The following is a 26868-nucleotide window of genomic DNA, read 5'->3' as shown; positions in this document are numbered from 1 at the left end:
TTTAATTGTAATAAAGCTTTTATACATGATTCAAAAAAGGGTAACATTTTGTCTAACATTTAGCAGAGATGATTATAGTTTATGTAAAACTGATGTTAATCATTTACTCACAGTTTATTGTCCATTGTCCTTAAGTTTCTGAGTTTTGCAAAACTCCCACACGTAGAATTATAAGGCAATTTTAGTCTTCTCTTACAATGTGAGGTACAATGATAATGTTTTCACTCTTCACTGACCACACAACAATAAATTAACTGTGGTTTAATGCACTGTAGACAAGCACAGACGTACATATAATGTCCATATTGTTTTTGTACGCCATATAAATAAATTTGAACTGAATTTAGACGAGCACAGAGAGAGAAATCATACTTAATGAAATTTTAATTACAGAACTAAAATATATCCGACATTCTATGTATCCTACAGTACAAATAACAATCTAAATTATTATTTACACAGTATTAATGTGGGTAAATATTGATGCGGCATTTGAGTTTTACTTTGGATTATTTGTAGACAATTTTTCGAATATTTTTAATAAGATTTAAGTTAGTTTGTTGTCATACCTAAAACTTAAGTGCAATTAGATTGTTGCAAATTAAAATTCATACGTAAAATATGAAGAAGACGAATTATTAACTTTGAATGCACATCTCTGGACGGATGCAGTGATACTTGGTGGACATATAGTGTATTTACGTCCACTGCAATTTAACTTTCTACGCTGACTGCGTAAATACTAGGGATAGAACAGGGCTTGCATACAGAAATTCTCTGGTTTCAAAAGAAAATATCAGCTTTTCTCTTTAAGGTGTAGGGTCAAAAATGTGAACAGTGCTAAAATTCGATTCAAACATAGCTTAAGTTGATTAGCCCAAGCTTTCTATAAAAACAAAATATAAAATAAGAAAAAATGTTTAAAGGTATGTGATGCAAGTATAATTTGTACTCTCTCTGTCTCAAAATATGCTAAATGACTATTTACAAAGAATTTGTAATCCTGCCGTATCAAACTTTTCCCCCCCTGCAAATCAGCAAAAAACTGAATAATTAATCTGGTTGCGTCACTGTGTAACGGAATGTCGGCTGAGCCAACATACAAGTTACTACACCGACCTTTGAAATCACACACGTTCATCGTAATTCATATATTACTGCGTGGGACATAAACTGAACTGTAGGAGTGAAGAAATAGGATGTGTGACTCAGCTGGACTGAGTCACGTAATGTCAGTGACAAAGGGATAGGAAAGGTACAATAGGTACCAAGGAGTTAAAATGGAGCAGGCTGTGTGTTTAAGTGGCACTAAGTCACGTAAGGTCAGGTAAAAAGGTTTCGCAAAGTAGTAAGTAGAACTGAGGAGAAGAAAGTAGCAGAATGTGTGACTCGGCGGGACAAAGTCACGTAAAATCAGAGACCAAGCGATGGGAAAGAAACAAGAGGTACCAAGGGGTTCGAGAGAAGAAGGACGTGTGACTCAGCGAGAAGATGTCACATAATGTCAGAGACAAAGAGATGGGAGAGGAACAAGAGGTGCCGAGGGGTTGGAGAGAAGGACGTGTGACTCAGCGGGACGAAGTCACGTAATGTCGGTGACAAAGAGAGGGGAGAGGAACAAGAGGTGCCGAGGGGTTGGAGAGAAGAAGGACGTGTGACTCAGCGGGACGAAGTCACGTAATGTCGGAGACAAAGAGAGGGGAGAGGAACAAGAGGTGCTGAGGGGTTGGAGAGAAGAAGGACGTGTGACTCAGCGGGACAAGGTCACGTAATGTCAGAGACGAAGAGATGGGAGAGGAACAGCAGGTGCCGAGGGGTTGGAGAGAAGAAGGATGTGTGACTCAGCGGGACGAAGTCACGTAATGTCGGTGACAAAAAGAGGGGAGAGGAACAAGAGGTGCCGAGGGTTTGGAGAGAAGAAGGACGTGTGACTCAGCGGGACGAAGTCACGTAATGTCGGTGACAAAGAGAGGGGAGAGGAACAAGAGTTGCCGAGGGGTTGGACAGAAGAATGACGTGTGACTCGGCGGGACGAAGTCACGTAATGTCGGTGACAAAGAGAAAGAGATGGGAAAGGAACAAGAGGTGCCGAGGGGTTGGAGAGAAGGAGGACGTGTGACTCAGCAGGAAGAAGTCACGTAATGTCAGAGACAAAGAGATGGGAGAGGAACAAGAGGTACCGAGGGGTTGGACAGAAGAAGGACTTGTGACTCAGCGGGACGAAGTCACGTAATGTCAGAGACAAGGAGATGGGAGAGGAACAGCAGGTGCCGAGGGGTTGGAGAGGAGCAGCGCGTGTGGCGTCAGGCGGCGAGCGCCGCGACGCCGGCGGCCAGCAGCAGGGACGCGAGCGCCGCCGACGCGGGGGCGGAGCCGGCGCCGCCGCACGTCTGGCGCACGTTGCTGAGGGTCAGCCCGCGCCGCTCCAGCATCTTGTTGACGCCGCGCAGCTCGACTGCGCTCAGCGAGCTCTCCGGGGACAGCACGATGGTCCACAGCTTCTCCTCGGCGGCCGAGCAGAAGGTGAGCACCAGGTGCGAGTAGACGGCCTTCATCACGTGCACATCTCCGGAGAAGTGCACGGCGATGCGCTTGCCGTGGTGGTCCGCCAGGGTCGCTGCCGAGCACACGAACTAGTACTACAAATTGGCATGGGAGAATTATTTGGGGCGCACTGTGCATGGGGTCCCAGCAGACGACAACTAGATGGTGATTGACTGTGGCGCGCTTTCTTTTGGCGCGCTCTCTGTGGCGAGAGTTGGTATTAAAGATGGCGGGCGTTCTCTCTGGCACACTCTGGTGGCGAGAGTTAGTATTAACTATGGCGGCTTATATCCTAGCTAGTTAACGGAGGTGGCGCCCTCTGTGAGTGTATGGCAGCTTATATTATACCTACTACTGTAGCTTATGTTCGTTATTTCTTTCTTTACTCTACAACTAACCTCCTAGTGTTTCAACATTTGCTGGAAATAGATTACTATTCATTCACTTCGAGTCTGTTGACCATACAATCCACTTTAGTATACCTTCGGAATTTTTAGTCATTTTACATATAAACGTAATTCTCGTGAAAACAGAATCAAATAAAACTTGCATTTTGTGTTGTTTTTTTACGGGTTAATGGCTCACTTAACAATTGAGAGTTAGGTGAGCACTACGGGCATTAAATAGGGGATGAGAATTTTGGAAATTCCCTTAGGGCAGATGGCTAGTACAAAATAAGACTTTAACATTATGAAGCCAGGTAGTCTCAATCTGGCAACAGTGTACGCCATTTACTCTGTACTGCAATCGAAGCGTGAGCCAGACCGAGGAGTATAGAAGTAAACAAAGATTTCACTCCCAGGTTAAACATAGTTCCTTTATTTGTTTTTCTGAAACGGTCGCCATCGATTCTGACACCACCAACCACACAGCGTAAAAAAAAACAGGTTTATTCCAGACTTTATCAGGATCTAGGCTGTCAACGAATTCTTAAGGTTCATGATTTAGGACCCATTGATGCATTTATACATTTTAATAAAATATAGTCAAATTTTTTATTTTCATCCCTTGATATTCACGCCGTTAAAATGAAGGCTTTTCATAAGTATTCATTAGAGACAAAACGTGGTGTTAGTTGATGACCTAAAATAATGATAGTTGTTTAACAATACTTAACAACCTTTGAATCGTAAATTTACGAAATTAATTTACAGAAATGCCCCTCTAGTTCAATACACACTAACTGGCTTTATTAAAAGTGGTAGTTATAAACACCGCAAATACGCAAAAAAGAATGTACTGTTAATTAGTATCTTCAAGAAAGAACTGATACATCCAAACACGTATGAGCACACAAAAATTAACATAAATGTTGGTATTTAAACACAAACGTTTATCAAGGTCTCCCGATTCCCTTATATTTAGGCGCTACACATTATTAACACATTTAAACATCCTAATACTAATTTTTTTAATACATGAGACAGGCATATTTAAAACACAGCCCTCTTTTAACGAGCACGATTCAAAAATCCAAGTACACTAACCTGACGGTGTAAAATTTGTTGATTTACAACTTTATTTTAAAAAAAACAGTTCGATTGTTTTGTCAACACTAAAATGTTGTTAGAATCAAAATTAATCATATGAAGAAAGTAAAGTTACCGTTTATTCATAAGTCACGTTTTTAAAAATTACTCATAATTTAGCTCTGAACGTGAATGACATTCTGATGTTGGTACGGACGAATCGTTAGCGTGCAATGAGCGAATCGTAGTCCCTGTCTAGTGACAGTCCCCTGAGACAGACCACCAGCTAGATTTGGTTGCTGGAGCAGACGTTCGATTTTCAGAGCGAAAAATAATGAAACGGCTCCGATAAAAAGCAAGTGGGGGGGGGGGGGGGGGACTTGTAAAAAAACTAAACCCCTTTGCTTCGGACCTGGTTTTCGACAAGAAATTTCATTAAAACACTGGCAATCTTGTGAAAAAAAATTCAATAAACCGTTAACAAAGTTTATCCTTTTGGCTCGGCGAACTTTTTGGTTCGCGCCGTCCGCCTCAGACGAGCAGCGCCCGCGCGGTCGCGCATTTCCGTTTCCGATGCGACTTCCGTTCCCGTTCACGCAATTACTCCCGCCGAGGGCTGAGATCATGTGCCCCCCCTCCCCCACATTCGATTTACAGTCACGTCCTACATTATAATTGCATGGATTATTTCTTACGTACACTCATTTTTAGAATGTTATTATGGATGGTGTTGTGTAAAAATGGGTCAACCCACAAACATTTATAAATCGGTAAATTCAGCTCAAAGTTGAACAGACGAAGGCCAGTATGTGGCAGTGTTGTTGAATGTTTGACCACTAGACGTAACAGTAAATTATTGGTTAAAATTATTTTTTGCTTGATACAGAGTGTAATTTTACCTACACAGCTATATGCCAATAACATTTGTTTTATTACTTTTGTTGGTGAACTCATTTTTGCATAACACCGTCCATTTAAGGGGCCGGCCTACCTGGTCACACAGACGGTGCGCAGAGCTTCAGGAAAAACAACGCGATTTCAAAACCACTCAAGATATCCTAGTGGGGTATGTTCACGAAAAGCATTTAAGAGTTCGCTGAGGCCCGAAAAGTACTTATAATTTTGGATCATGTTTTTAAACTGTATTTCTAGAAGAGTTAAAATGGCTGAAACGCATGTTTTCAGAGTAATTTTCAGGCGTAAAACAACCAGTACAGATTATTAAAAGCACTTAAGGGACTTGCATTACAGCGCTAAAATTTCACGGTTATCCTGTGACGACGAGAAGACTGCGCGCCAGTCCAGAGGCTACACCGCGCTAGAAGCACCAGCGAGCGTCGCGCTTATCATCCCGCCTCACTAACACACATACACCCCTGACGAGGCGGGCCCCTTAACGTGAGAATACAGGGCTGGATGTCCCAACTAAGCTTTGTTTTGCTTTGAGACGACCGCAGCGAGTGCGACAACGAAGAGGGCCGGGAGTCAGATGGAGGAGAGGGGCACTCACAGTTGGGCGAGCCCTCGGCGACCCAGTAGCCGGGCGTGTAGGCGATGGGCAGCCGGAAGTGGTACTCCACCACGCCGGCCGGCTCCTCCCACAGCAGCTTGAGGCGCGTCTCGCCCAGCCGCTGCAGCTGCACCACGGGGCAGCTGTCGATGCGCGAGATGGCGGCGCCGCCCGGCTGCCGGTGCTCCAGCACCTCCACCACGTACCACATCCGCATCAGCTGCGACAACCACACAACCTCCTACAGTACCACACGTGGGGACAGACAGTCCTCCTTGAAACCTAGGTGACACGACAACGGAACCAGCATCTGCCAGTCCAGCTATCGTCGGATCCACCAGTTCACGCGAATAAAACAGGCCGTGTTCTCTGCTCGCGGCGTCTCGCGGCCCTGGGACTCAACCCTAACATACAACATGTCGTATAGGGACCGGAAAAATTCGCGGGTTCAACGACCTGCAGGATGAACTCCATAGTTCTACGTACACTCGGTCAAATGCCAACCCGCTCATTGGCTGCTGTCCTGTGAGACGTCCCAACGTATAGCAGCCTGTGATTTGATAAAGCTTTGGTCCGGGTGTTTCTCATTGGCCCAGAGACATTTCAGGTGAGTTGAGATCCAATGGCAGAGGCAGAACTGAGGTATAACGATTTGTATTTTAGCCTATCGTGAAATGAATTCGCGAATTTTTCCGGTCTCTAAGCATGTGAAATTCCACACGTGGGACAGTCCTCCCTGAAACCTCGTGACACGACAACGGAACCAGCATCTGCCAGTCTAACAATCGTCGGCTCCACCAGTTCACGCGAATTAAACATTCTCTTCATTAATGCGAATAAAAATAAATAAATTAAGAAGTCAATCGACCGACGAAAACTTACAATCGTGCCTAAAATTGAAAATAAGTAGTTACTTGCCTGTCATAGCTAAGATTTCGAAAGCGATCCAACAAAGTAGAGCTCTACGAATGACTACCTTTTTTTTTGTTTACATTTCCTTTTTTTTTCCTTCTTCTCAAAAGCCTTTATTTTTAAGACTTGTATGTTGAATTTGTGAATAAAATACTTTGATTTTATATATTTTTTAACGTCTTAAAATACCATGTTGCGACTCTCTAAAAAGTTGGAGAATATGTTCACTTCATATTTGGCTTGTCTCAATCGAAAGTCTGTCGATCCCTGGACTAGGTACACTGTACTATTTTTTTTTATTTTTTAAATGGAACAGAAATATTCATGTAAAATTACAGATTTTGGAACATTTGTTCATTTACGCGAAAACAACAGTATAACTACAAAAACTGTGTTCGCAGTAGTACTGGGTTCGGATTCTTACCGGAGCATTTAGGACTTGTATTGTCCCAGCACCTCCAGTAGGTAAAACCGTTCCCTGAATAGCTTTCCAGTATTAACTGCGCACATTAATAAGCTTTATACAACAAAATAAAGTCAAATTGTTTGATAATCGCATATACTGATGAGATCTCTGCTTGACTTCATATTCACACCTCATTTCCTGAAACACAGCAAGTCGTGTCTGTAGCGACTGGGCAAGTGGGGGATCAGGAACGTGACCAGGAATCCGAGTGTGGTTATTACTAAATAATTTTTTAAATAATCTTTACAATAACTTTTAGTAAAGTTTTTGATAATGTATGTAAAAAGAAGGTTGTCTGTAAAGTCGGATTACAGACGATAGTTAAACGTGACAACGTCATAACAAAACATTGATGAAATGATTGCATACTTTTATGAATAAAATTGAATCATTTTTATTTAATTATCACTATTTTGTATGGATACAAAGAATGAGTGAAATGAAATCTACAATTTAATTCATAAATTTACTTTTATTTGCACTCATTAATTCAAATATGTTTATTACTTTTACGAAGAGATTATTTTAACTATAACTTTTATACATGTTTGCTATTTAACTTCTTCCAATCTGTGTTATTCTGTTAAGGATAGGACGATCATAGGAAAAGTAGGAAACGAATGGAAGTGTTTCAAGTTTAATGTGCCTCAAAAAAGTCAAATCGATGGTTCTTCCAATCGAGTGGAAGAGAGATAGATGCGGCGCAAGCGTACAATGAGCGTAACGGGACACAGCGAAACGGGAAAATGTGCGTTACGGGACACTTTTTCGTGCGCGCAGCCGGCGTTTATCGATTTATTAGACGTTGTCATGTCAAAAGATATATATGCGTCAAATTTCACATGATATGTCAAGGCCGGGACTCTGCGGCTGTATTTTTGAACAGTTTTACGGACATTTCAAGTCACCCGACCCTCAACCAGTAGCCAGCCCATCTCCTATGGGTCCGCGCTACAATCCCTACTCTCCCAGGGACACCTCAAATTGTCCCAGCTCAGCTCCACTGGCTGGACAATAACAACAACTCTCTCATCTCAAAAACAACACAATAATGCCTTACTGTTCCCCTGGAGTTCATTCCCTGAACACACAAATAAACAAACCTCACACTTTTCTTAGAGCTAATCCATTCTACTGTGTACCTCCTACAATTTTGAAATGCAAAGTTCAAAAAGAAATTAATTATTATTAAAACAAAAATAATTATAATGACAAATAAATAAATAAATAAATTGGCACCACGAGTATGATTGGTCGAGTCTTGTGACGTGACTCCGTCAGACGTCCCGCGTACACCTATACACATAGCAATAAATAACCTATAACATTGGGGGGTGGTTCTGTAGCTCGTTGGTAGGCATGGTACTCAAGACCAAGTCTTCTCCCTATACAGGAAGTGTAGGGTATAATTTATGTACTGAAAAGAAACATGATTAGTTCATTCAAGCACAGATTTTATTTATTAGGATAAATACTAGAAACACGATAAACAAACTCTGAAAAAAAAAGTTTAACACATGAATTAATAACAAATAAGTTAACAAATAGATTCACGAATAAATAAATACATTAAATACACATTAAAGTGAAGTCAGCCGGCAAACAATTATCGCTACAACAACATGGCCGTCGCCGCAGCTCCGCTGAGGAACAGTACACTTCCCAGTTAACACTACATACATGCTTATAACCAGACGTCGATTTTTCCCAAAACCAAATAATAAATAATAGGGATGGAATAATACTACATTATTTCTTAAAAGGTTAATACGAAGATCGTCCAAGAAATGGTCGTGGCGAACGAGCCATGGCCAACCACTTACCCTCTGACTTGAGGCGAAGAAAAGTTGTTTCAAACCGACGTGGACCCGGCTTCCAGAGAGGTCCCCAGGCAAAAAGCCTCGGCCCCTCCCTGGAAGGAGGTTTTAACTACAAAATTAGGCCATACCGGGAAAAAAAAAACACGAACACCGGGAAAACTTAGCCAGGGGGAACTCGCTGTCCCCCCTCTTCCACAAGGAAAAATGAAAAACAAGTGAAGTCAGCCGTTCCTTCTGCGCAGGCGCGAGCGAGTTTCCCCCTCTCCCTCTTGCGCTGCTCGATTGTTTTTTTCAGTCTACGTTTCCAAAGTCGGACGCCAGATGGCAACACTAATCAGGACAGAGTCCTCGAAACGAGTACACAAAAGCCTCGCGTGGCAGAACAAACAAAATCGACGTTACACAGCGGGTTTTTCTGGAACGGCGTGTTGCAACCTCTCAGCGGGCCCTGGCCAGCGACCCGCGAGAATTAGCTAACCACGCAGCCTCGCAAAAGCCCGCGGTGCCTGTAAACTAATGTCGCAGCAACCTATATTCCAAGACCCGCGTGTCGAAATCAACCGGCCGAGCCTGGAAACGTGCACGTACACCAACACGTAAACCTGACGAGAAACAAGTGTAAAATAAATTTAAGAAAAAAAGAATACTGAAATTTCCAGACCGCGACAATATAAATATATACATAATGATTACATTTGGTTTTTTTCCAAACTTTATGGACAGCTAAAGTCATCAAATTCGGCAAGCACATTGGCGCATCCAATTGCCAAATGCGTCCCAAATTTGACGATTCTAGATGCAATGTAAGTGTGGAAAAAAAAAAACCTTTAAGAAAGGTGGAAAATTTAAGCGTAGAAAATAATAAAATATTTTGAAAAATTTTTACAATAAATTTCCCAAGTATCCAAAAATTTAGCTCTATCTGAAGTACAACCGATGGAGATGCGACAAAAACTTTCATGGCCAAGATTGTAGATCTTGTCAAATCCCATACGACGGCGCAGTCTGTTTTTTTAAACGTCTTAATGTTTAGTCATAACAGGCCCCCGAAGAAATTTTTGCACCGACTTTGTAGTTGCGTCACCATTTAAACTTTTTTCAGGGTTGAAAATTGACAATTAACTTTTTTTGTAATTTTTCCGCCAGTTACAGGCTGAAAGCTACAAACTTGTAAGATACCAAATATCCAGCTTGTCTGGAAGTGGATTCGTATTTGTGTGGGAGAGTAGGCAGTTAGTGAGTCAGTGGATCGTAAGGGAGTTGTAAATATATACTAATATTATAAAGAGAAATTGTGGGGTTGTTGGTTTGTCCGAAGTAAACTCTAAAACTACTGGCCGATTTCAACAACCCTTTCACTGTTATAAAGCTGCATTATTCCATATGGACATAGGCTACGTTTAATTTTAAAAATATATTAAAAAAATTGAAAATAAAATACTTCAAAAAGTTAAAAAAAAAAACTTTATAAAAATTTATATCAAGAAGAAATAAATTTATATTAAAGGTAATTGGAAGTGCGGTTATAAAATGAGTATTAAACTTATTTTCGTTTCCTTTTTATTTGTTATAATGTTTCCACGGATGATAAGAAAATGTACAGAGCATATGTCATAAGAATTACAGCGTTTAGGATTTCTCATAGTATTACAACTTCACGGAAAAAATTCCACCCCCTCCTTCCCACTATTTACACAGTGTTCCTATTTCGTGATTTGTTTCTTTTAAAGGTTTAAAATACCAGCAACCAACCTGTTGCAAAAATTTTCAGAAATGTTTTTTTTTTTTTTTTTGCTTCGAAAGGTAGGTTCCCCCTGGATACGCCCATTGGTAAACACACTGATCACTGTTGGACACGCCCGTGGCCTGCACCACTGCAATACTCACTCTGATGTGATGATTGTCGAACGACAGACCTTTGAATGAGTTCCCCCCCCCCCCCCGGCGCACTTGTCGCACTAGGGCCCTCCGCCCTGCGACCCCTGTTGACCTGAGGACCGCTTCCTGCCGCAAGCGTCTCCCTCCTGCGCTAATTAGCCCTTATCTGGGCCAGTTAACCGCCGCATCCGTCCGAATAATAATTCATCGCCGTTTAGTTCGTTAACCGGCAACCCAAGGGGTCGATAAAAGAGCAGCAGCGGACTAGCAGCACTGTACACGAAGATATTCAAACTTCTTCGTGTTTGAAGGTCAGGCCTTATTCCCAAAGCATGACTCATAGTTAAGGTGGTGTCCTAATTCAAGTGCGCAGTTATGTTCTTGCGACCTCACATACGTAGCTAGACCCTGTAGCGTATTAGAGCGCCTCTTTTAACTTTTTTAGCCAGGTAAATAGGTTGTTAAGTTTATAAATAAAAAAAATCAATCCTAGAAAAAAAATTAAAGATGAAAACGGTAAACTTTTACAGTCAATTACAAACGCATGAGTTTATGGCTATCATTGTTTCGCAAGTTACGATCGTAGCTTCGTTCAAAATATTTTATAATATTAATTTTTCTTTGCCTTTTTTTTACCATATATTATTGAAAGGATTTTTAATTCAAAGAGTCCTACAGCGGAATGTTTCTATTCATCCCGCTTTACGGCATATGAACTTGAGTATTGCTGCCACTAACGTGGTCCTACGCCACCATGATATTTTAGCTCCTCAGAAAGGTTTTTCCATTCACGGCTTGAGACTGCCAGCCACGCCCTATGTTGCTTGTCCGGGCATCCTAGGTTAGTGGCGCCGATGAGCGCAAGTACTGTCGTTCCCTAGACCCCTCGCCGGCTGCAGTTAACCTTAGTTGCAGCTACGTCTTGTACGGATGGGTGCAGGGAAAGCGAAATTCGGGATGTTAGCAACACTTAACGAGCAAGTTGCTCCCTGCAAGCTGTCCAGCTAAGGGGCATTTAACGGTCGACCAATTTACAGCAACAATTAAGATGCTGAAGGGGGAGAAAAAAAACCATGGTCGACAATTGAACGTCGCACATAGTACCCAGTGGGAAAACTCTAAGATTCACATACCCAAAGTTAGGCACACGACGTTCGAACGTCTTCGTGTGCGTGTGTTTTTTTTTGTAACTGTAATGGGGAGATTTTTTTTCGCAAGTCTAGATTATCATATAGAAAATAAAATTTGTTTATTTTAGGTCAGTGACATTTAAAATAATCTAAAAATGCTAATAATTATGAGTTCTGACCAAATGATGTTTTTCCTCTTTTTTTCCGATGATCTTAGAATAGGTATTTCCGGAACTAACTGGAGGTCAGTGAATCTTTGGCGCATCGGGCTCGAGTGAGTCACGCCGACTTTGTGCGATGTATTCCCCGCAGATGACGCTTGGAGGCGTGACTCGGCGTGAGGCCTGGGTTCGGTTACCGCGCGGGTCAAGTTGTTTGTCCTTCGTTAAGAACGTGTTGTTTGGACAGTAAGTAGGTCAGTAAGTATGCATAAGGTTATTAGAAGGGTGTACAAAATTCCAGAACCGCCTAGAAGGAAGGAAGGGGAGACGAAATTCGCAGGGTTTGGTCACACGTGAAGGGGTTTTATTTCGAGATATATTTTAATGCGTAACTTTATATTGAAAACTAGCTGACCCGGCAGACTTCGTACTGCCTAATTAAATTGCAATAAAGTCCTGTCAAAACGATTTGTAATATGACATTTTTTTGTTCCTACATATTTTATAGTCGGGGCAAAAAATTATCCTGAACAGAACCGTCACCCTGGTGATAGGGTGTTGTGAATAAGAAATATAATTAAATAAAACATATAAATAAAAAGATAAATAAAAAATAAGTAATCTCTTTATTGTTAATCATGTGAAACATAATAATTTTTATTTTCATTGTAGTGCATGATTAGATCGGTAATTAGCTTGGTTTGTAGCATTTCGGGTTCTTCTACCTAAATTGATTCGTCTAATAGGAAGCATATCTATATTATATACCAATTATTTTGTCACATGCAATAATTAGCGATCATAGGTAAATAAACACTGCACAAAACACTATATAGGTAAGAATTTGTTTCGTGTATAAGTTGACAAAAGCAAACTCATTAGGGTAGGTAGCCTAAAATAAAAATAAAAATTAAAAACAAAAAAAAACACTGACATTGACAGTTTGTTGTTGTTTCAACTTTTTTTAAATTTGATATGACTTGGAGTCAAATCCTTCAAGCCGTATTTAAAATAGGGAAATGAAATAATAAAAACTTAAACTTATGAAATACTTTTGGTAACGCTGGTTTTGTTTGACTGATGTAATGACTTGAAAACTGATGCATTTTAAAGTAAAACAAATGAAATAATATCGCGAAGCCGACCAAATTGAACTATTCGATTTCGGTTTTTTTTTTTGTTTATCTGTGCTCCAACGCACACTGTTTTGATAGATATGATTGAACTTTGTACAGAGGTAATAAAGTGCAAATTGACTCTTTGACGTTAGGAACATACCTACATTGTTTAAACAACAATGAGTGCTCGTTTTAGTTAGAAAACGTTTGTATAGGAAAACGAAAATGACTGGTTTTAGGGTTTTTCCGGAAATTATTCGAATTTTTCTCGCCGTAAAAACCATCTTTGAACTTCAACGAACATTTAAAAAAAAAAAATTGGCCAAATTGGTCCAGGCGTTGTTGAGTTATGCGCTTACCAACACATTTTGCGATTCATTTTTATATTATAGATTACAAGTTGATTGCTGATATAATCCATGGAAACCTTACAAGTCATGCGATACGTGCAGAGTAATGGCCAAAGTTTACAGTCATTAGACATTTTTAAATTGTGGGGTTTGAAAAGTTCTAACTTTCATTGAGTAATGACTGTCCTGACTTCTATTGGTGGCCTCTCCAGAATAAGGAAAACAAAGAAAACCTAGAATAATCATGGAATCACGGGATAAAAATCAGGGAAATAGTCTGAGGTACATATAATATAAGGTCGGAGAATTCGAATCAAATGGCTAGACAAAGGCCCATTCCATATGTCTAAACCTATTAACTAAACCATACGTTTTGGTACGAGTGGGAAAACAGGTTCGAAAGGATAGCCCAATTAATTAGCTACATAGTTTTATATGTTTACTAATATTTACACTATTAATTAAATTATGACCATTTAATTGTCTAGCCACGAATTATTTACTTTTTCTCTCTAAGTCCACAATTCACTCACCTCCCTGGATCTGGGCTCGACAGTGGATCTACAATGCTCGTCTCTCACCGCGCAAATCTATCTCAACACACTACAGCGTACTACTCACTCGTTTCTGGCACATACAACAAGCGCACGAAGTCCATCGCTCGTCGCCCGCTATCGCTCACCAAGGGGTCACCCCCCTCCCCCCAGGATTCGCAAGTATCGCCACCAGATTCCGTCACGCCCTCGCCGGAGGCCGGAGACGTCTTGCGTACTTGAGAAGTCCAGGCCTCGAAAAATCCCTCCGAAGTGTCGCATCATCATAATCCCCGAATTTAACACTCGAAGCTCCAAGAACAATGGCGTTCTAGTTACGCCACTACATGCAGACGGGACTCTGCGAACGTGCCGAACCCCCGAGAGACAGGGAGAGAGGTGTCGCTCCTAATCGGATCACCGCAGAGGGACGGGCGCTACTTGTCCGGGAGATGGGGCCTCCCCTGGACCCCCCGCTGCGCTTGCCGCCTGGCCTGCCTCGTTGCCTCGCCTCTAGCATCCTCGAAACAATGTTGTATTTGGGTTCAGTTTTCGTTGCGTTTCTGTTGTGCCAAGAACATTTTTTGAGCAGGGTTGTATTATTTTTGGCATGGATACCACCTTCAATGGTGCTTTGGAGTGCGATGGAAGAAACATAACTTTGTACATGGTTTTCAGGCTTTTGGGTTCTGTGTAAACAGTTATGACATGACACTGAACAACTCGTTGTGTATACGTTGTGATAATGACAGTTTTAGAAAGTTGTTCAAAAATATATATTGTTTTTTTTCTCTATGGAAATATCACACGTTTTGTTCACAGGAAAATTATGGAAGATCTTAGAGAAGTCAGAAAACTCGTTTTGTGAAGTTTTTCCTGGAAATCTTGTTTGAAGTCGCGTCAGTTAACCGACTCGCTAATGAAAACGTTCTCTCGCAACAGTGTGGCAAAACAGTTTGACTGCTTTATTACCGTGACTCATATTTCGGCACCAAGCAATAAACCACTTATTATTATTATGCACATAGCTTTACTCGATTGAAACATATACCGAAGTGACGTAGTGCAGGGGAGAAATTCTGTAGGATTACCGTGGCGGAGGTGGGAGGGGGGAATTGTGATAACTTCTATCATTCCCATTCTATTTTGCAAGCGAAAGTGCCACCCCCCCTCCCTCAGATATTTTTATTCTAGCCCCCCCCCCCTTCCCCCTTTCGAAGGATCTACGCCCATCTGTAGCGGTAAGAAACTGGAGTTACGCCTCCGGGTCATAATCTCCCCAACAATTCTATGAGTCAGTTTTCTTTACGTTTGAATTTTAAAAGAAAATTTAATGTCACACAAAAATCTCAGAGAATGGTGGACTTTTTGGAACGCCGATGTTTACACACAAAATAAGGGCTTGAAAACTATATATATATATATATATATATATATATATATATATATAAACTTGGTTGGAAAAATATTAAAATCACTTAATATCTCTATAAAAAAACCAAATCTTATAACGATATATATTTTTACCATTGCAGTAAATAAATTTTAAATAAGTTAAAATTAGCTTAAAACTAGCTTAAAACTGACAGGGGGAAGTCTTAACCCACGCTATGCCCAGGCTGACTTCCGTTTCCTGTGACTTCTCTGGAATGCTGGGATATGTCCTGTACCGTCCTCACTTTCCTTGAACTGCGATGGCGTCGTACGTCACGATGATGTAGCTAGCGACTACATAGACGTATAGAATAAAAAAGTAAAACTTTTAAAGGATTACATATATTTATATATTCAAACACGTGTTACGTAATCGCAATAAAATTATAATTGAAAATTTTCAGCGAGGACCATTAAGTAGGGGGAAGGTCAAAGTGACAAAGTTTCTTGTTAGGGACAAATTAAAACACTGGGTCGCAGTTGAGACAAAATGATGGAATTTATATAGGTATATAGAGTTGAAGTTTTAAGAAAATATTTTTGTTTTCATTTTGGACCCTAATCTAATTTTTATCTTGTTTCCTGTTAACCTCAGAAATGGCATATGTGCAATGGCATCAGTGTGAATATTATATTCGCAGACGACAGTATCTCACAATCGACTAGCATGTTGTTACACATGTAACACATGTAACACGTAGGCTCAGAGGCCGCTGTGGTCGTAAACGTGTGAGCGCTACGCGTTAGCATTCACGAGGACAGGGCACTTTCGCACGAGAGGACATAGCGTGAGTGGAATCTCACGCAAGAAAAACGTTAGTAAACGCAAACGCAAACATGTCTGAATAGCGACTACCTACGCAGAATTTTTTTTTTCTCTGTACTCTAACAAAAGATTCGTTGCCAAGAAATAATTTGTAATACTACAAGAAATATATTGTAACTTTGTGCAACACATGGCTATGGTTATTTTTATATACATGAAATACGTTTTTAAAGATATACTGAGTATTTCTTACGAAATTAGCGCATTATTTTATATTTTAATCAAAATTTCATTCAAGCATTTTTTTTTAACAATTAAAAGTATAATCGAATATTCAATAATTTGACTTATTTGTTTTATTATGCTTATTGATGTGCGCAGTTAACACTGTAAAGCTATTCAGGGAACGGTTTATAAATAACTTTAACTATTGGAGGAACTGGGACAACACAGAAACCATTAATGCCCGGGTAATACTCCGAACCCAAGTTTTAATGCGAACACAATTTTGCAGTAATACAGTTGTTTTCATGTGAATGTACAAATTTACAAATATCTGTAATTTTACATGTGTAGTGACTCGATGTTCACTGAATATTAACCATGATGGAAAGTCACAGTCAGTAAAAATAGCTAATGGGCCTATGTTATACACGGTTTTACTTTAAAACAGCTTACTAAATAATCTTAAATTTTTTTATCACACCATCATCTGACATTTTTGAAGGGTTGAAATATTGTTAGTTAGGAGTGAAAAAAATTACTTTAAAAACATTTATAAAGTTGATTCAAAACTAGTAAAAAAAATAAAGAATACACCTAACAAGGTTCCTTTTTTGAAGTGACAACGAATTGTGTCATATTCTGCGCATGGTAACGTATTTTGCCTTCGCGAGCGCTTGATAAGCGCTGACCAGTAGCTGGCGTCGAGCTGTTGACCGGCAATTAAAGCTGAACCCGAAACCGTGTTCACGAAATTATGTGCTCGCTTTGATTGCGGACGAGCAGAGCAAACCTGACGCATATCCGGAGAGACGGAGAGAGATTAATGGCACGTCAACAGAGTGCACACAAACTGGTTCTGAAGTTAAAAAAAAAAGTCTCTATTAACGATGGCAGGCTTTCAGACACAATGGTGATTAGGGAAAGTGTAAAAAAAAAAAGTTATGTACATTAGCTAATGCCCGGCATACCTACATTGCTATTCCTCTTTAATTTTTTTCGAATTTGGTACACACATAGAAATAATCTTTATCTCCCTATCTCTCTACTTATGTCCCTCTATAAATTTCACTACAATCCTATACAAATTCATATCTCTCAATGTATCTATGTTTATATCTATACCTCAGTCTATCTCCCATTCTATATCTCGACATCTCTCTATACATATACATATATCTCTCGTTCTATCTCTCTATATCTGTGTAACTCCCTCTCTGTATCTCTATATACCTCTCTATCGCTATCTCTGAGTCTATATACATTCATATCTATATCTCTAGCTTTATAAAACAGAAGATGAACACACAAACATTCATATATATTGCGTTTTTATCTATATTTTTACCTGACACAGGTGTGAAATAGGTATATAAAAACACGCGCGTATTCTTCGGTGAGGAACTTTCGGAGATTTAAGATTTTGAACCAACGAAAATTTACATTTTTATTTATATAGATTATATTAACTGTGGTACCCGGCTTCACGCGGATATATGATGTTTTTTAACAGAGAGGTTTTATAAAAATACTGTTCCAAATTAATACCGGATGTTCGACCTATCGATGCTCCACCCTATGGTTCGCATATTCACAGTATACATCACTGTTCTTCGCAACGTCTTTTCGGCCTGCTGTCATTGTATAGTCTGCGGATACGGAACAGTATTTCCCGCCCAGGAATGGGGAAACATAATAGACTTTGCCGTAAAGATTTATTACACTTTAAACACTTGTAAAAATAAAAAATAAAAATTTGGTAGTTTTTCTCCATCTTAACTAACAAACATTGATAAATCTTGCAGAATTTTTTTTTCAAATAAAACATAGCGTATGTCCATCTGGAATATTGTAGCTTAGTGACATGGCAAGAATTTTTGAAATAAGTCCATTTTTTTCGAAATTAAGTATTTACAAATAAATCACTAATACAGAAATTCGTGTTGTCCTTATAATAATAGAATATGTATGAATCAATTTTGGAAATTTTTTCAAATAATTTGTAAATGCCAAAATATTTTTTAACTCTTCAAAAAATTTAGATTATGGAGTAATTGAAATTGCAGAATATAATTTTCGTATGTTTTACTCGTAGGACTGTCTATAACGTTGTATTGAACGTGATTATCACTCATAGCTCATATTTAATGAGCATGGAATCGCTATGCAGGTGGTAAACAATATCCCACCCTAGGTCTTTTATGTCTGTGAAAATCATTGGAAACTAATTATAAATACAATTATTCACATTTAAAACTCCTGGCCCACACTGTACTATTATAAATGATTTACACACCAATGTGTTTGGGCTGATATGTATATATAACATTTCCAGTGTTTGATTAGTCGACTCCTGGCTAAAGAGTGAATGATCGCTCATTGTTCAGGTCCGCTGAGCTTCTTCAGTTGCGCATCTGGTCAGCAGAAGGCTGCGCGTAAACTGCTTTAGGATTCGCGACATGTGTGCGAGTCAGTGGCGTGCTAGCTGTGCGACACGTTCCTTCATGCCGAACCTGCCGCTACCTTCACAGAGATAAAAAAAAATTAGAGTTGTAGGAACCAACCCCACGATCAATATAGACCAGCGGTTTCCAAACGGTGGGTCGCGACCCACTAGTGGGTCGCGACTCGATCCTAAAACTATCAGAAACAATCGAATAACCGTCAGAAAAGATAAGGAAAATCGAAACAAACAGAATTGTGTGTAAACACATATCTATTGTTAAATAAATAACTGTTTTGCTACAAAGTGCTTATATTTTTTCAACCATTTTCAAATGAGAACACAAATTGTTTATTAATAATCAATCGGTATCTTAAAAAAATAATCTGTATATTTGCAATATTTGATGATAAATTATATGTACATAAGGAAGGGGTACGATACAAATAAGGTTTTTCACTCCACCATGGAGGTATTCCTATAAGGAAAGGTGGGTCGCAAGCTGAAAAAGTTTGGGAACCACTGATATAGACTGTTCATCTGCGGTTATACAAATACCCAGTTTAGATGTTTTTTAACTGGAGGCATCATCGAAAACACGGACAATACTCGGAGTTTCAAGCATGCAACAAGTTATTTCACTGCTGTCTCGTAAAACAGTAGCGAAAAGAAATAATTCGCATGGATTGTTCAACATACTCACTAGTTGTGGCATTTCAAACATGAAAACAAAATATTACTTGTTTTAGTTTCATCACGCGTACTTGACTATGTCGCGTATGAGGGCAGGAAAAACGTGATATATAATTTAATTTGAAGCATGATAACGGCTTTTTTTAAATTTAAGCCTATTGCAAACCTGTTGCGTTTTCTCAGTGTGTTAAAAATACTTATTCCAATATGCATAATTGATATCGGTGCACGCGGGAAAAACAGTTTCGTGCTACACGGTGGTTTTCGCCTCTATCTACTTCCGCTATAAATAACTAGTTGCAAGAGAAAACTATTATTTTTTTTTAGTTTGTGTAAACGCTATAAGCGTGTATTTTTCGTGAAAAATTACAAGACTAACTCATAATGAGTTAAAACACACTGTATAAATCGCATGTGTTTCGTGATTAGTTGAGTTTCTTCCAAGAATAGGCTAATTGTCAACTGTCAACACACGAATCACATAAATGCATTCACCGCGTTTGAACAGCCTGCAGACGGCTGCCATTACACGGACTTATTTTATTGCAAGCTAAAGAGTGTTCAATTTTTTTCTTGAAATGTATATGTCCCTAAAGATTTTTTTTTTAAATCCCGTGTTGGTTTACGTGCAGCAAATTTTACGCCTGCGTTTCAGGAGTAGTATAGAGTATAAAAATAGCGCGCGCAGTTTAATTTCGTTTGGGCTTATCGGTTGTGAATATCGTGAATAAAAAGAGCAACATAATTCTTGAAAACTGTTATTAAAGTGCGAAAGTATTGAAAAATAACGATGTATATATATATATATATATATATATATATATATATATTCTAAGTTAGTCAAAATGTTTTTTTTGCCGAATGACATGAAAATTCAAATATGTATAAGCTACCAAAAGTAAAACGAATGTAAACGATATAATTAAAAAAATTTATTTAAGAGCTAAAGTAATAAATAAACTGTAAGAAATATATGTTTCGTTTAGTTATTATTTTTTGTGTGGAGTTTAACCTCAATATGCCACGATTTATAAGCTGCCAAAGAGAAGATGAAGTTAATTATGTTTTCAAAATTGAAATGTCAGGCGAAAGCAATCGAAAGTAACGAATTATTATTATTATTATTATTTTCATTTTTCAATATCGGTGAGGCGACGGCGCGCCGCATTTACTCTGTAATGCAATCACGGAGTGAGAGTTCACGACAGATTGACGCGCGCGCTCTCGTTCTTTCTAGTTCATTTCCCGAGAAACCGCAGGAATATTTCGTCGTTCTGAACCCTTTATATTTAAACTCATTCAGGACTCTACTAAATATGTAAGCCATAGAAAACAACTAATTTACGGAGGTGTTATAAAGTTAACCACTGCATTACCAAACCTTAACTTGACGAAGACTTTCAAAGATCTGTTCAGTTGAGAATTTCCAAGACTCGAGTTAAGTTACTCGAGTCCCGCCTAGTCAAGCGGGGTTGTATGTAAGAGCGACACTCGCTGGTGCTTCTAGCTGGAGAAAGAAGATAAAAGGGTGTAATGCCAGTCCCTTAGGTGCATTAGGGGCAGTTCATGTCTAAAAATTAATTCTGAAAACACTCGTTTTAGCATTTTAGACGTTCCTGAAAATACAGTTTAGAAACGAAATAAGGAAACAGAAACACCCATCCGCCCTTGACGCATTATTAAATACTTTTCGTAAACATACACCACTCGGTTATCTTGAGAAGTTTTCAAATCGTGTGTTTTCTTCTGAAACCCATCATTTGTTAAAAATCTAACGTTGGTTATAAATTATCCAGGGATCTTCGTAAATTAACTGGTAATGATTTCACTTACAATGAGCACGAATACAAAAGAATAATCTCAGTATACCACAAAAAAAAAACATTCAGAAACTTGTTCAGTCATCAGCAAGAACACTTGACTGTTCATCCTGTTCACAGCGGATCACGGAACTAGGAAGTTGGAATACAGCGTAGTTTTTACGGATATTCAGTTATCCGAAATTACGAAGAACATTTCTATATTATTCGAGGCAATTACTTCGTTTAAAAGGTCGTAAATTTACTGCAGTTTCTAACACTGCATGTAGGCGGGGGTATAATTTTAATCGATCATCACAAATCAGTAGGCTGTGCTAATTACCGTTCACTACAGCTGAAGTGGTACTTGTATGCTATCAAATAAATAATTTAATCACTGCTAGAAATTTACAGTAATTTAACGGATTTTTCTACAAGGAAAAGGAATGCTCTTCGTAGTTAGGTACATAAAATTGGATCTTCTTAGAAACGACGCTATATTCCGACATCCAAGTTGTGTTTTCCGTTGTTAACAGGCTGAGCATGTGTGTTTTAAGGAACAATAATGTGTTTACTGTGTAATGAACAAGTGTTCGAAGGTTTCGTCACTGCTCCAGATAATTCTTGTTGGTTCGTGTTCAAAATAAGTTAACTCAGAGCCTGTAGTTTTACGAAGATACCCTCAAATCATCGAAGAGCCCTAGATTATGTTTTACCAGTGTATCTTTGTGATTTTAAGGTGAAAACTGTCAAAGATATTGGACCTTCTTTCATGATGTAATATTATTATGAAAACGCATGGTGATCCAGGTCGTATTATATAAGGGGCTCAAGAACATACTAATGTAATTTAAATTATTATTTTTTAACATACATCATTAATCATCCGATGTAAAATTTTAGATAGTAAAGACAGCACAGATAATTCTGTGCACTGTTAGAAGTTACAGTAAATTTTACAGACTTTTCAACGATAATTTAACTCACATAAATGAAGAGTTCTTCGTAATTTCAAATAACTGAATCTTCGTAGAAACTATGACGTATTCCGAGTTCCGAGTTTTATGTTTTGTTCTGAACAAATGTAAACAAACATACATGTGGACAAAAGAAAAGTGTTCTTGCTGTAGACTTAATCAGTTTTTGAATGTTTTGCTAATATATCAAGAATATTCTCTTGGATTTATGTTCAAAGTAAATGAACTCAATGTCCGTAAATTTAAGAAGAAAGCCGTTAATTTACGAAGAGCCCTGGATAATTTGTAACCAGCGTTCTTCGTAAATTGAAGATAAAAAATTTTTTAACAGCGCATGCGCGGTGTCTTGACCTCATTAAAGGTAACTGACTGTGCAGTTTCTAAACATGGAGCTCCTTAAGTCCCAATACATCAAAGTTAGTAAGCTAAATTTAATAGCAACGAAAAGTGTAGACAAACACAAACACACACATACACAACAGTCATAACCTAGTCAAATTTATTAATTAAAACGAAAATAATGTAGCTGGGAATAACTGTTGTAAAAAAACCAAAATATAAGTTTATTTAAAAATAATAAAGTTCATCTTTACACAAATGTAAATAAATTAACTGTTTCTGCATTTTGCATCAATACTTTGTATGATGTTTTGAGGAGATTTCAGTACCAGCCTTTCATTTTTGAGATGCTCTCACACTGCTAACATTAATCTCTGATGACATCATCACAGGGCGCTTGACCTCTTGAGATTAACTGCCAGGAAAGAAACTCGTGATAAGACATTCATTTTGTACTTTTTTTGTTTAACGTCTCGTCGACAGTGACTTCGTGGGAGACTATCAACACACAACTTACAAACTGGGAAGCCTGAACTCCTCAGGGAATAATAAAAATGGTTTGTGCGGCAAAATGTCTTTACGCTGAATAAAATAATGAACATTTTATTTAAAATAGCTATTTACATTATTTAAAACTCAAAAATATATATATATTTTTTTAATTTTTGTCTGTTTGTCCCAGCATCAATTAAAAACTACTTGACGGATTATGATGAGACGTTGCCGAGCACAGTGGCGAATACAGTAACTTATTTCTGGACGGCATTTTTAAAAAATAAGTGAGTGAGTATTTCGGTACTCGCATGAGATGTGTTACATCTCATCTCGGTAACGAGCAAATTCAATTTTGCTAATGTTGCGACTACACTTATAATATGAAAATCTGACACCGAAATATAACGTGGAATGCTTCAAAATAATGCCGAGCGAGGTAAATACACGCAAATTTTGTTTTGAACTACGTTTCTGAATGCGAATCACGCATAGTTTCCGCGCCCGCCGCTAGAATTCGTTGCCGGAGCAGCTACGTCGACTATGAAATCATTCGATTTGCAGAGCGAAAGGTTGACTCGAAAAATTACTACACCCCGGCTTCGGACCTGAATTTCGACAATGAATTGTATAAAAATACTGTCCATCTCGTAAAAAATTCACTAAACGATTTATACTGTGAAGTTTCCCTCAGTTTTTGTGAATTTTGGTTCGCGCCATCCGCCACAGATGGCAGCACCGTGGTTACTAATTTCCGTTCCATGCAACATTCACCTAATTACTCCTACCAAATGCCGTATACCGAGAGTTAAGATGTTACACGTGAAAAAAATAAAGAAGTTTTGTATTTAAAAAAAAAACTTACGTTAACAACAAGGGGTTTTCGAAAGTTACACTATCATTCTCAACCAGGTGTTTTAACAGCTCACATGTCATCACTTAAAATAACTTACTGTCTTCACCGAGATCGCGCTTGCGTTTTTTTTTTTTTTCCGCAGCTTCAGGGGGTGATGTTTTTCCCTTGTATTCCCCCCCACATTCGGGAAGTTGATGTTGGCGCGCCTGACTCAGTGCTCCGTTGGTAAATGCCTTCGCTTCTGGACGGTCCGTTCACGAGCGTAAACTGGGACAGCTGCGCTATCTCTGGTTCGACGTCGCGCGTCGCTGCCGGTAAATATTTGTCGTCGGCGGAGCGAGGAGATACGCCCGCCGCCTGTCTGATCAGAGCGCGGCAAACAAACACTTCGAAGGAACGTGCAGGGTGTTCACAGTTACTACTTTCGTACTAGATCTAGTACTTTTATGTTTTTTTTAGTGGTCTAGCACATTTACGCTCAGATCTAGTACTTTTTTTTTCATTAATCAAATAATATTACAGTAACTCCGATATATTTTATTATTAAGCGTAATTATTTTTAAAAACTATGGAATGTATGTGTGTGTCGTGTGATATTTAAGTTATAGCATTGCAATTTCATTATAACTTCCTAATTTGTTAAAACAATAACAAATTATAATTTAGTACTTTTTTTTCTTTCAAATCTAGTACTTTTTTCTCGCCTAAGTTGGTACGAAATATTTTTTCCTTGTGGACACCCTGGGAACGTGGCTGGCAGCACCGCGCGCACTGTTAAGAAAGTTACAGGAAATGCACGGACTTTTCAACCAAGATTTCAAACTCAAATAATCGAAGAGTTCTTTGCTATACTTCAAATAACTGAATCTTCGTACAAACCACGCCGTATATCGACCTCCGAGTTGTATGTTTCGTTCTAAACAATGGTAAACACACACTTGGACCACTCAAGTGTGTTGTTACTGTCCACTTTAACCAGTTTTTGGATTCAGCGTAATCCTGACCTTCATAAAAAAAAAATGTTTTTTTTTTTTTTTTTTTTACTTATGTATCTGCAAATGAACATTGTACTACACCAAGACTTGGGCCTCACTCGTTAAATTTAACGTATAAATTAATAAAAAATATCATAACAGTTTAAATAAATCGATTTAAAAGACACACAGTCATTTAAACATTCCGTGTGATCCTGGGCGTCATAAAAAAATCGATTTCCACTCGATTCTATCACCAGTCATTAAACACAGACGATCGTACAGTAATTAAACTTTCAGGTAGTCTCGAAATCATTTCTCAAAAATTACATGCCCCAACGGCATCAAAAAAAAAAAAACTGGCAACCCTTTCGGCCCCTCGCTGGGTTCGCAACAGAACGTTTACTCTGCGGACTATGTCTAGTGTTGACTGAAGCTGTTCTCCCTCTCCAAGGACCGGAGTGTGTGTGCTAATGGGGTGTACACACATAGCATGAGCATGCCAGGGACATTTCGTGGGCATTCTATGTCTGAGAAGCGGCCTTCGGTGGTCCCGGGTTCTCTTCCTGGCGGGACCGACCCTCGGATTTTCCGCAAGTGTGGAAACGTGGCGGACGTGTGGTGGTGGTTTTCTTTTTCCAGGAATTCTTGCTTCCTCCCGCCCCCGCCCCCTTTTTTTTGCATTCTGTAACTGCTTCACCCGCATCACTTCGCCTTCTTCTCGTCTCTAATGACTTCGATGTCGGCGAGACTTTTAACCTCAATTAATTAATTAATTAAAAAATAAATTCAGTTAACGCGTACCTGCCTGAGCTGCAAAGAGAAAAAAGTTTTTTTTTAACTCTGCAAAATAATAAATTTTATTTTTTCCCAAGCTTCCTGCGCTTATTGTTCAACTATACTTAATAAAAAATATGCCAGGTGAACACTGTAGTCAAATTGTCAATAACGTATGGTTTTTTTTGCGAAAAGATTTCCAGACCAGCTGTGTGTTTGAAACTTTGTTCAGCATTGTTGGCTGGGCTTATTTCAGGTTACATGAGTATACTGTCGGAATACCAATCACAGCCATCCAGTAACGGAAGCAAAAGCGTCCTGAGTGGCCCGGCCAAGCGGGGCAACGACACACTTGCAGACGGCCGCCAATCACAAGGTTGTAGTCTAATGAGCGACCAGGATTTATTTTTTTTTCTCGCGAAAAAATACGTGCCTGGAGACAGAAAAATTTCGCTGTTTACTCCTCAAATACCGCTACTCCCGCGGCCTGCTTATGAATCTGGCACGGAGTTTACTACTGGCTCGCTGTAGGAAAGGTTTTGACGGAGATTAAAAAACTGACGAAAACTAGATTCTACTGCGCAGCTTAGGTTTTTCCCCATTCCTTCTTTGCGACAGAGAGGGGAGTGACGGAAATCCTCTGTCGCAAAGAAGGGAGGAGGGGGGGGGGATGGAACCTAAGCTGCGCAGTAGAAGCTAGTTTTCGTCAGTTTTTAATCTCAATCAAAACCTTTTTCCTACAGCGAGCTAGTGGTACGTAGGAATTGGAAATACCGCTACCAAAGAAGTAAGTATCCAGTGACTGGAATCTCAGCACGCGGAAGCCCTCGACGGCCCCCCAAGTGCAAGTGACCGGCGGCTCGTACCTCGTCCAGGTCGAAGTTCTTCTGCCACTGCAGCTCGGGGCAGAAGTCCCGGGTCTCGTTGCTGTCGGCGGCGGCGGCGGCGGCGGCGGCGGCGGCGCAGAGGAGCGCGCAGGCCGCGACCCAGGGCCCCACGGCCATGGTGTCTCCTCGAGTAGCGCTCAGCACATCGCCGGAGAGGTCGGCTGCCGCCTCGCTGGTCGACTGAGCCCCTGAGCCGTGGAGAGCCCGCGGCGCCGGAGACGACACAGCCCGTGGGCGCGGCAGGGGGGGGGGGGGGGGCGGAGGGGGCGTGGCGAGGAATTGAGCCAAATTGACAGGAGGCACCGGCGGAGCGGGACG

General features: G+C 39.6%; 1 protein-coding gene across 1 annotated transcript; it reads right to left on the bottom strand.

Annotated features, from left to right (window-relative positions):
- Positions 1-26725, bottom strand: LOC134531934 (uncharacterized). Its single transcript, XM_063367989.1, has 3 exons — positions 26530-26725; positions 5524-5743; positions 1-2617 (listed from the first exon to the last, which is right to left on the bottom strand). Exons 1-3 carry the CDS (start codon positions 26665-26667, stop codon positions 2304-2306), a joined length of 672 nt encoding a protein of 223 aa, XP_063224059.1. The 5' UTR covers positions 26668-26725; the 3' UTR covers positions 1-2303.
- Positions 26726-26868: the final 143 nt, after the last annotated feature.

Source organism: Bacillus rossius, chromosome 5, assembly GCF_032445375.1.
Source record: "Bacillus rossius redtenbacheri isolate Brsri chromosome 5, Brsri_v3, whole genome shotgun sequence".
NCBI lineage: Eukaryota > Metazoa > Arthropoda > Insecta > Phasmatodea > Bacillidae > Bacillus > Bacillus rossius.
The sequence above is the reverse complement of the archived record's forward strand: the minus strand, read 5'-3'. Positions and strand labels throughout refer to the sequence as shown.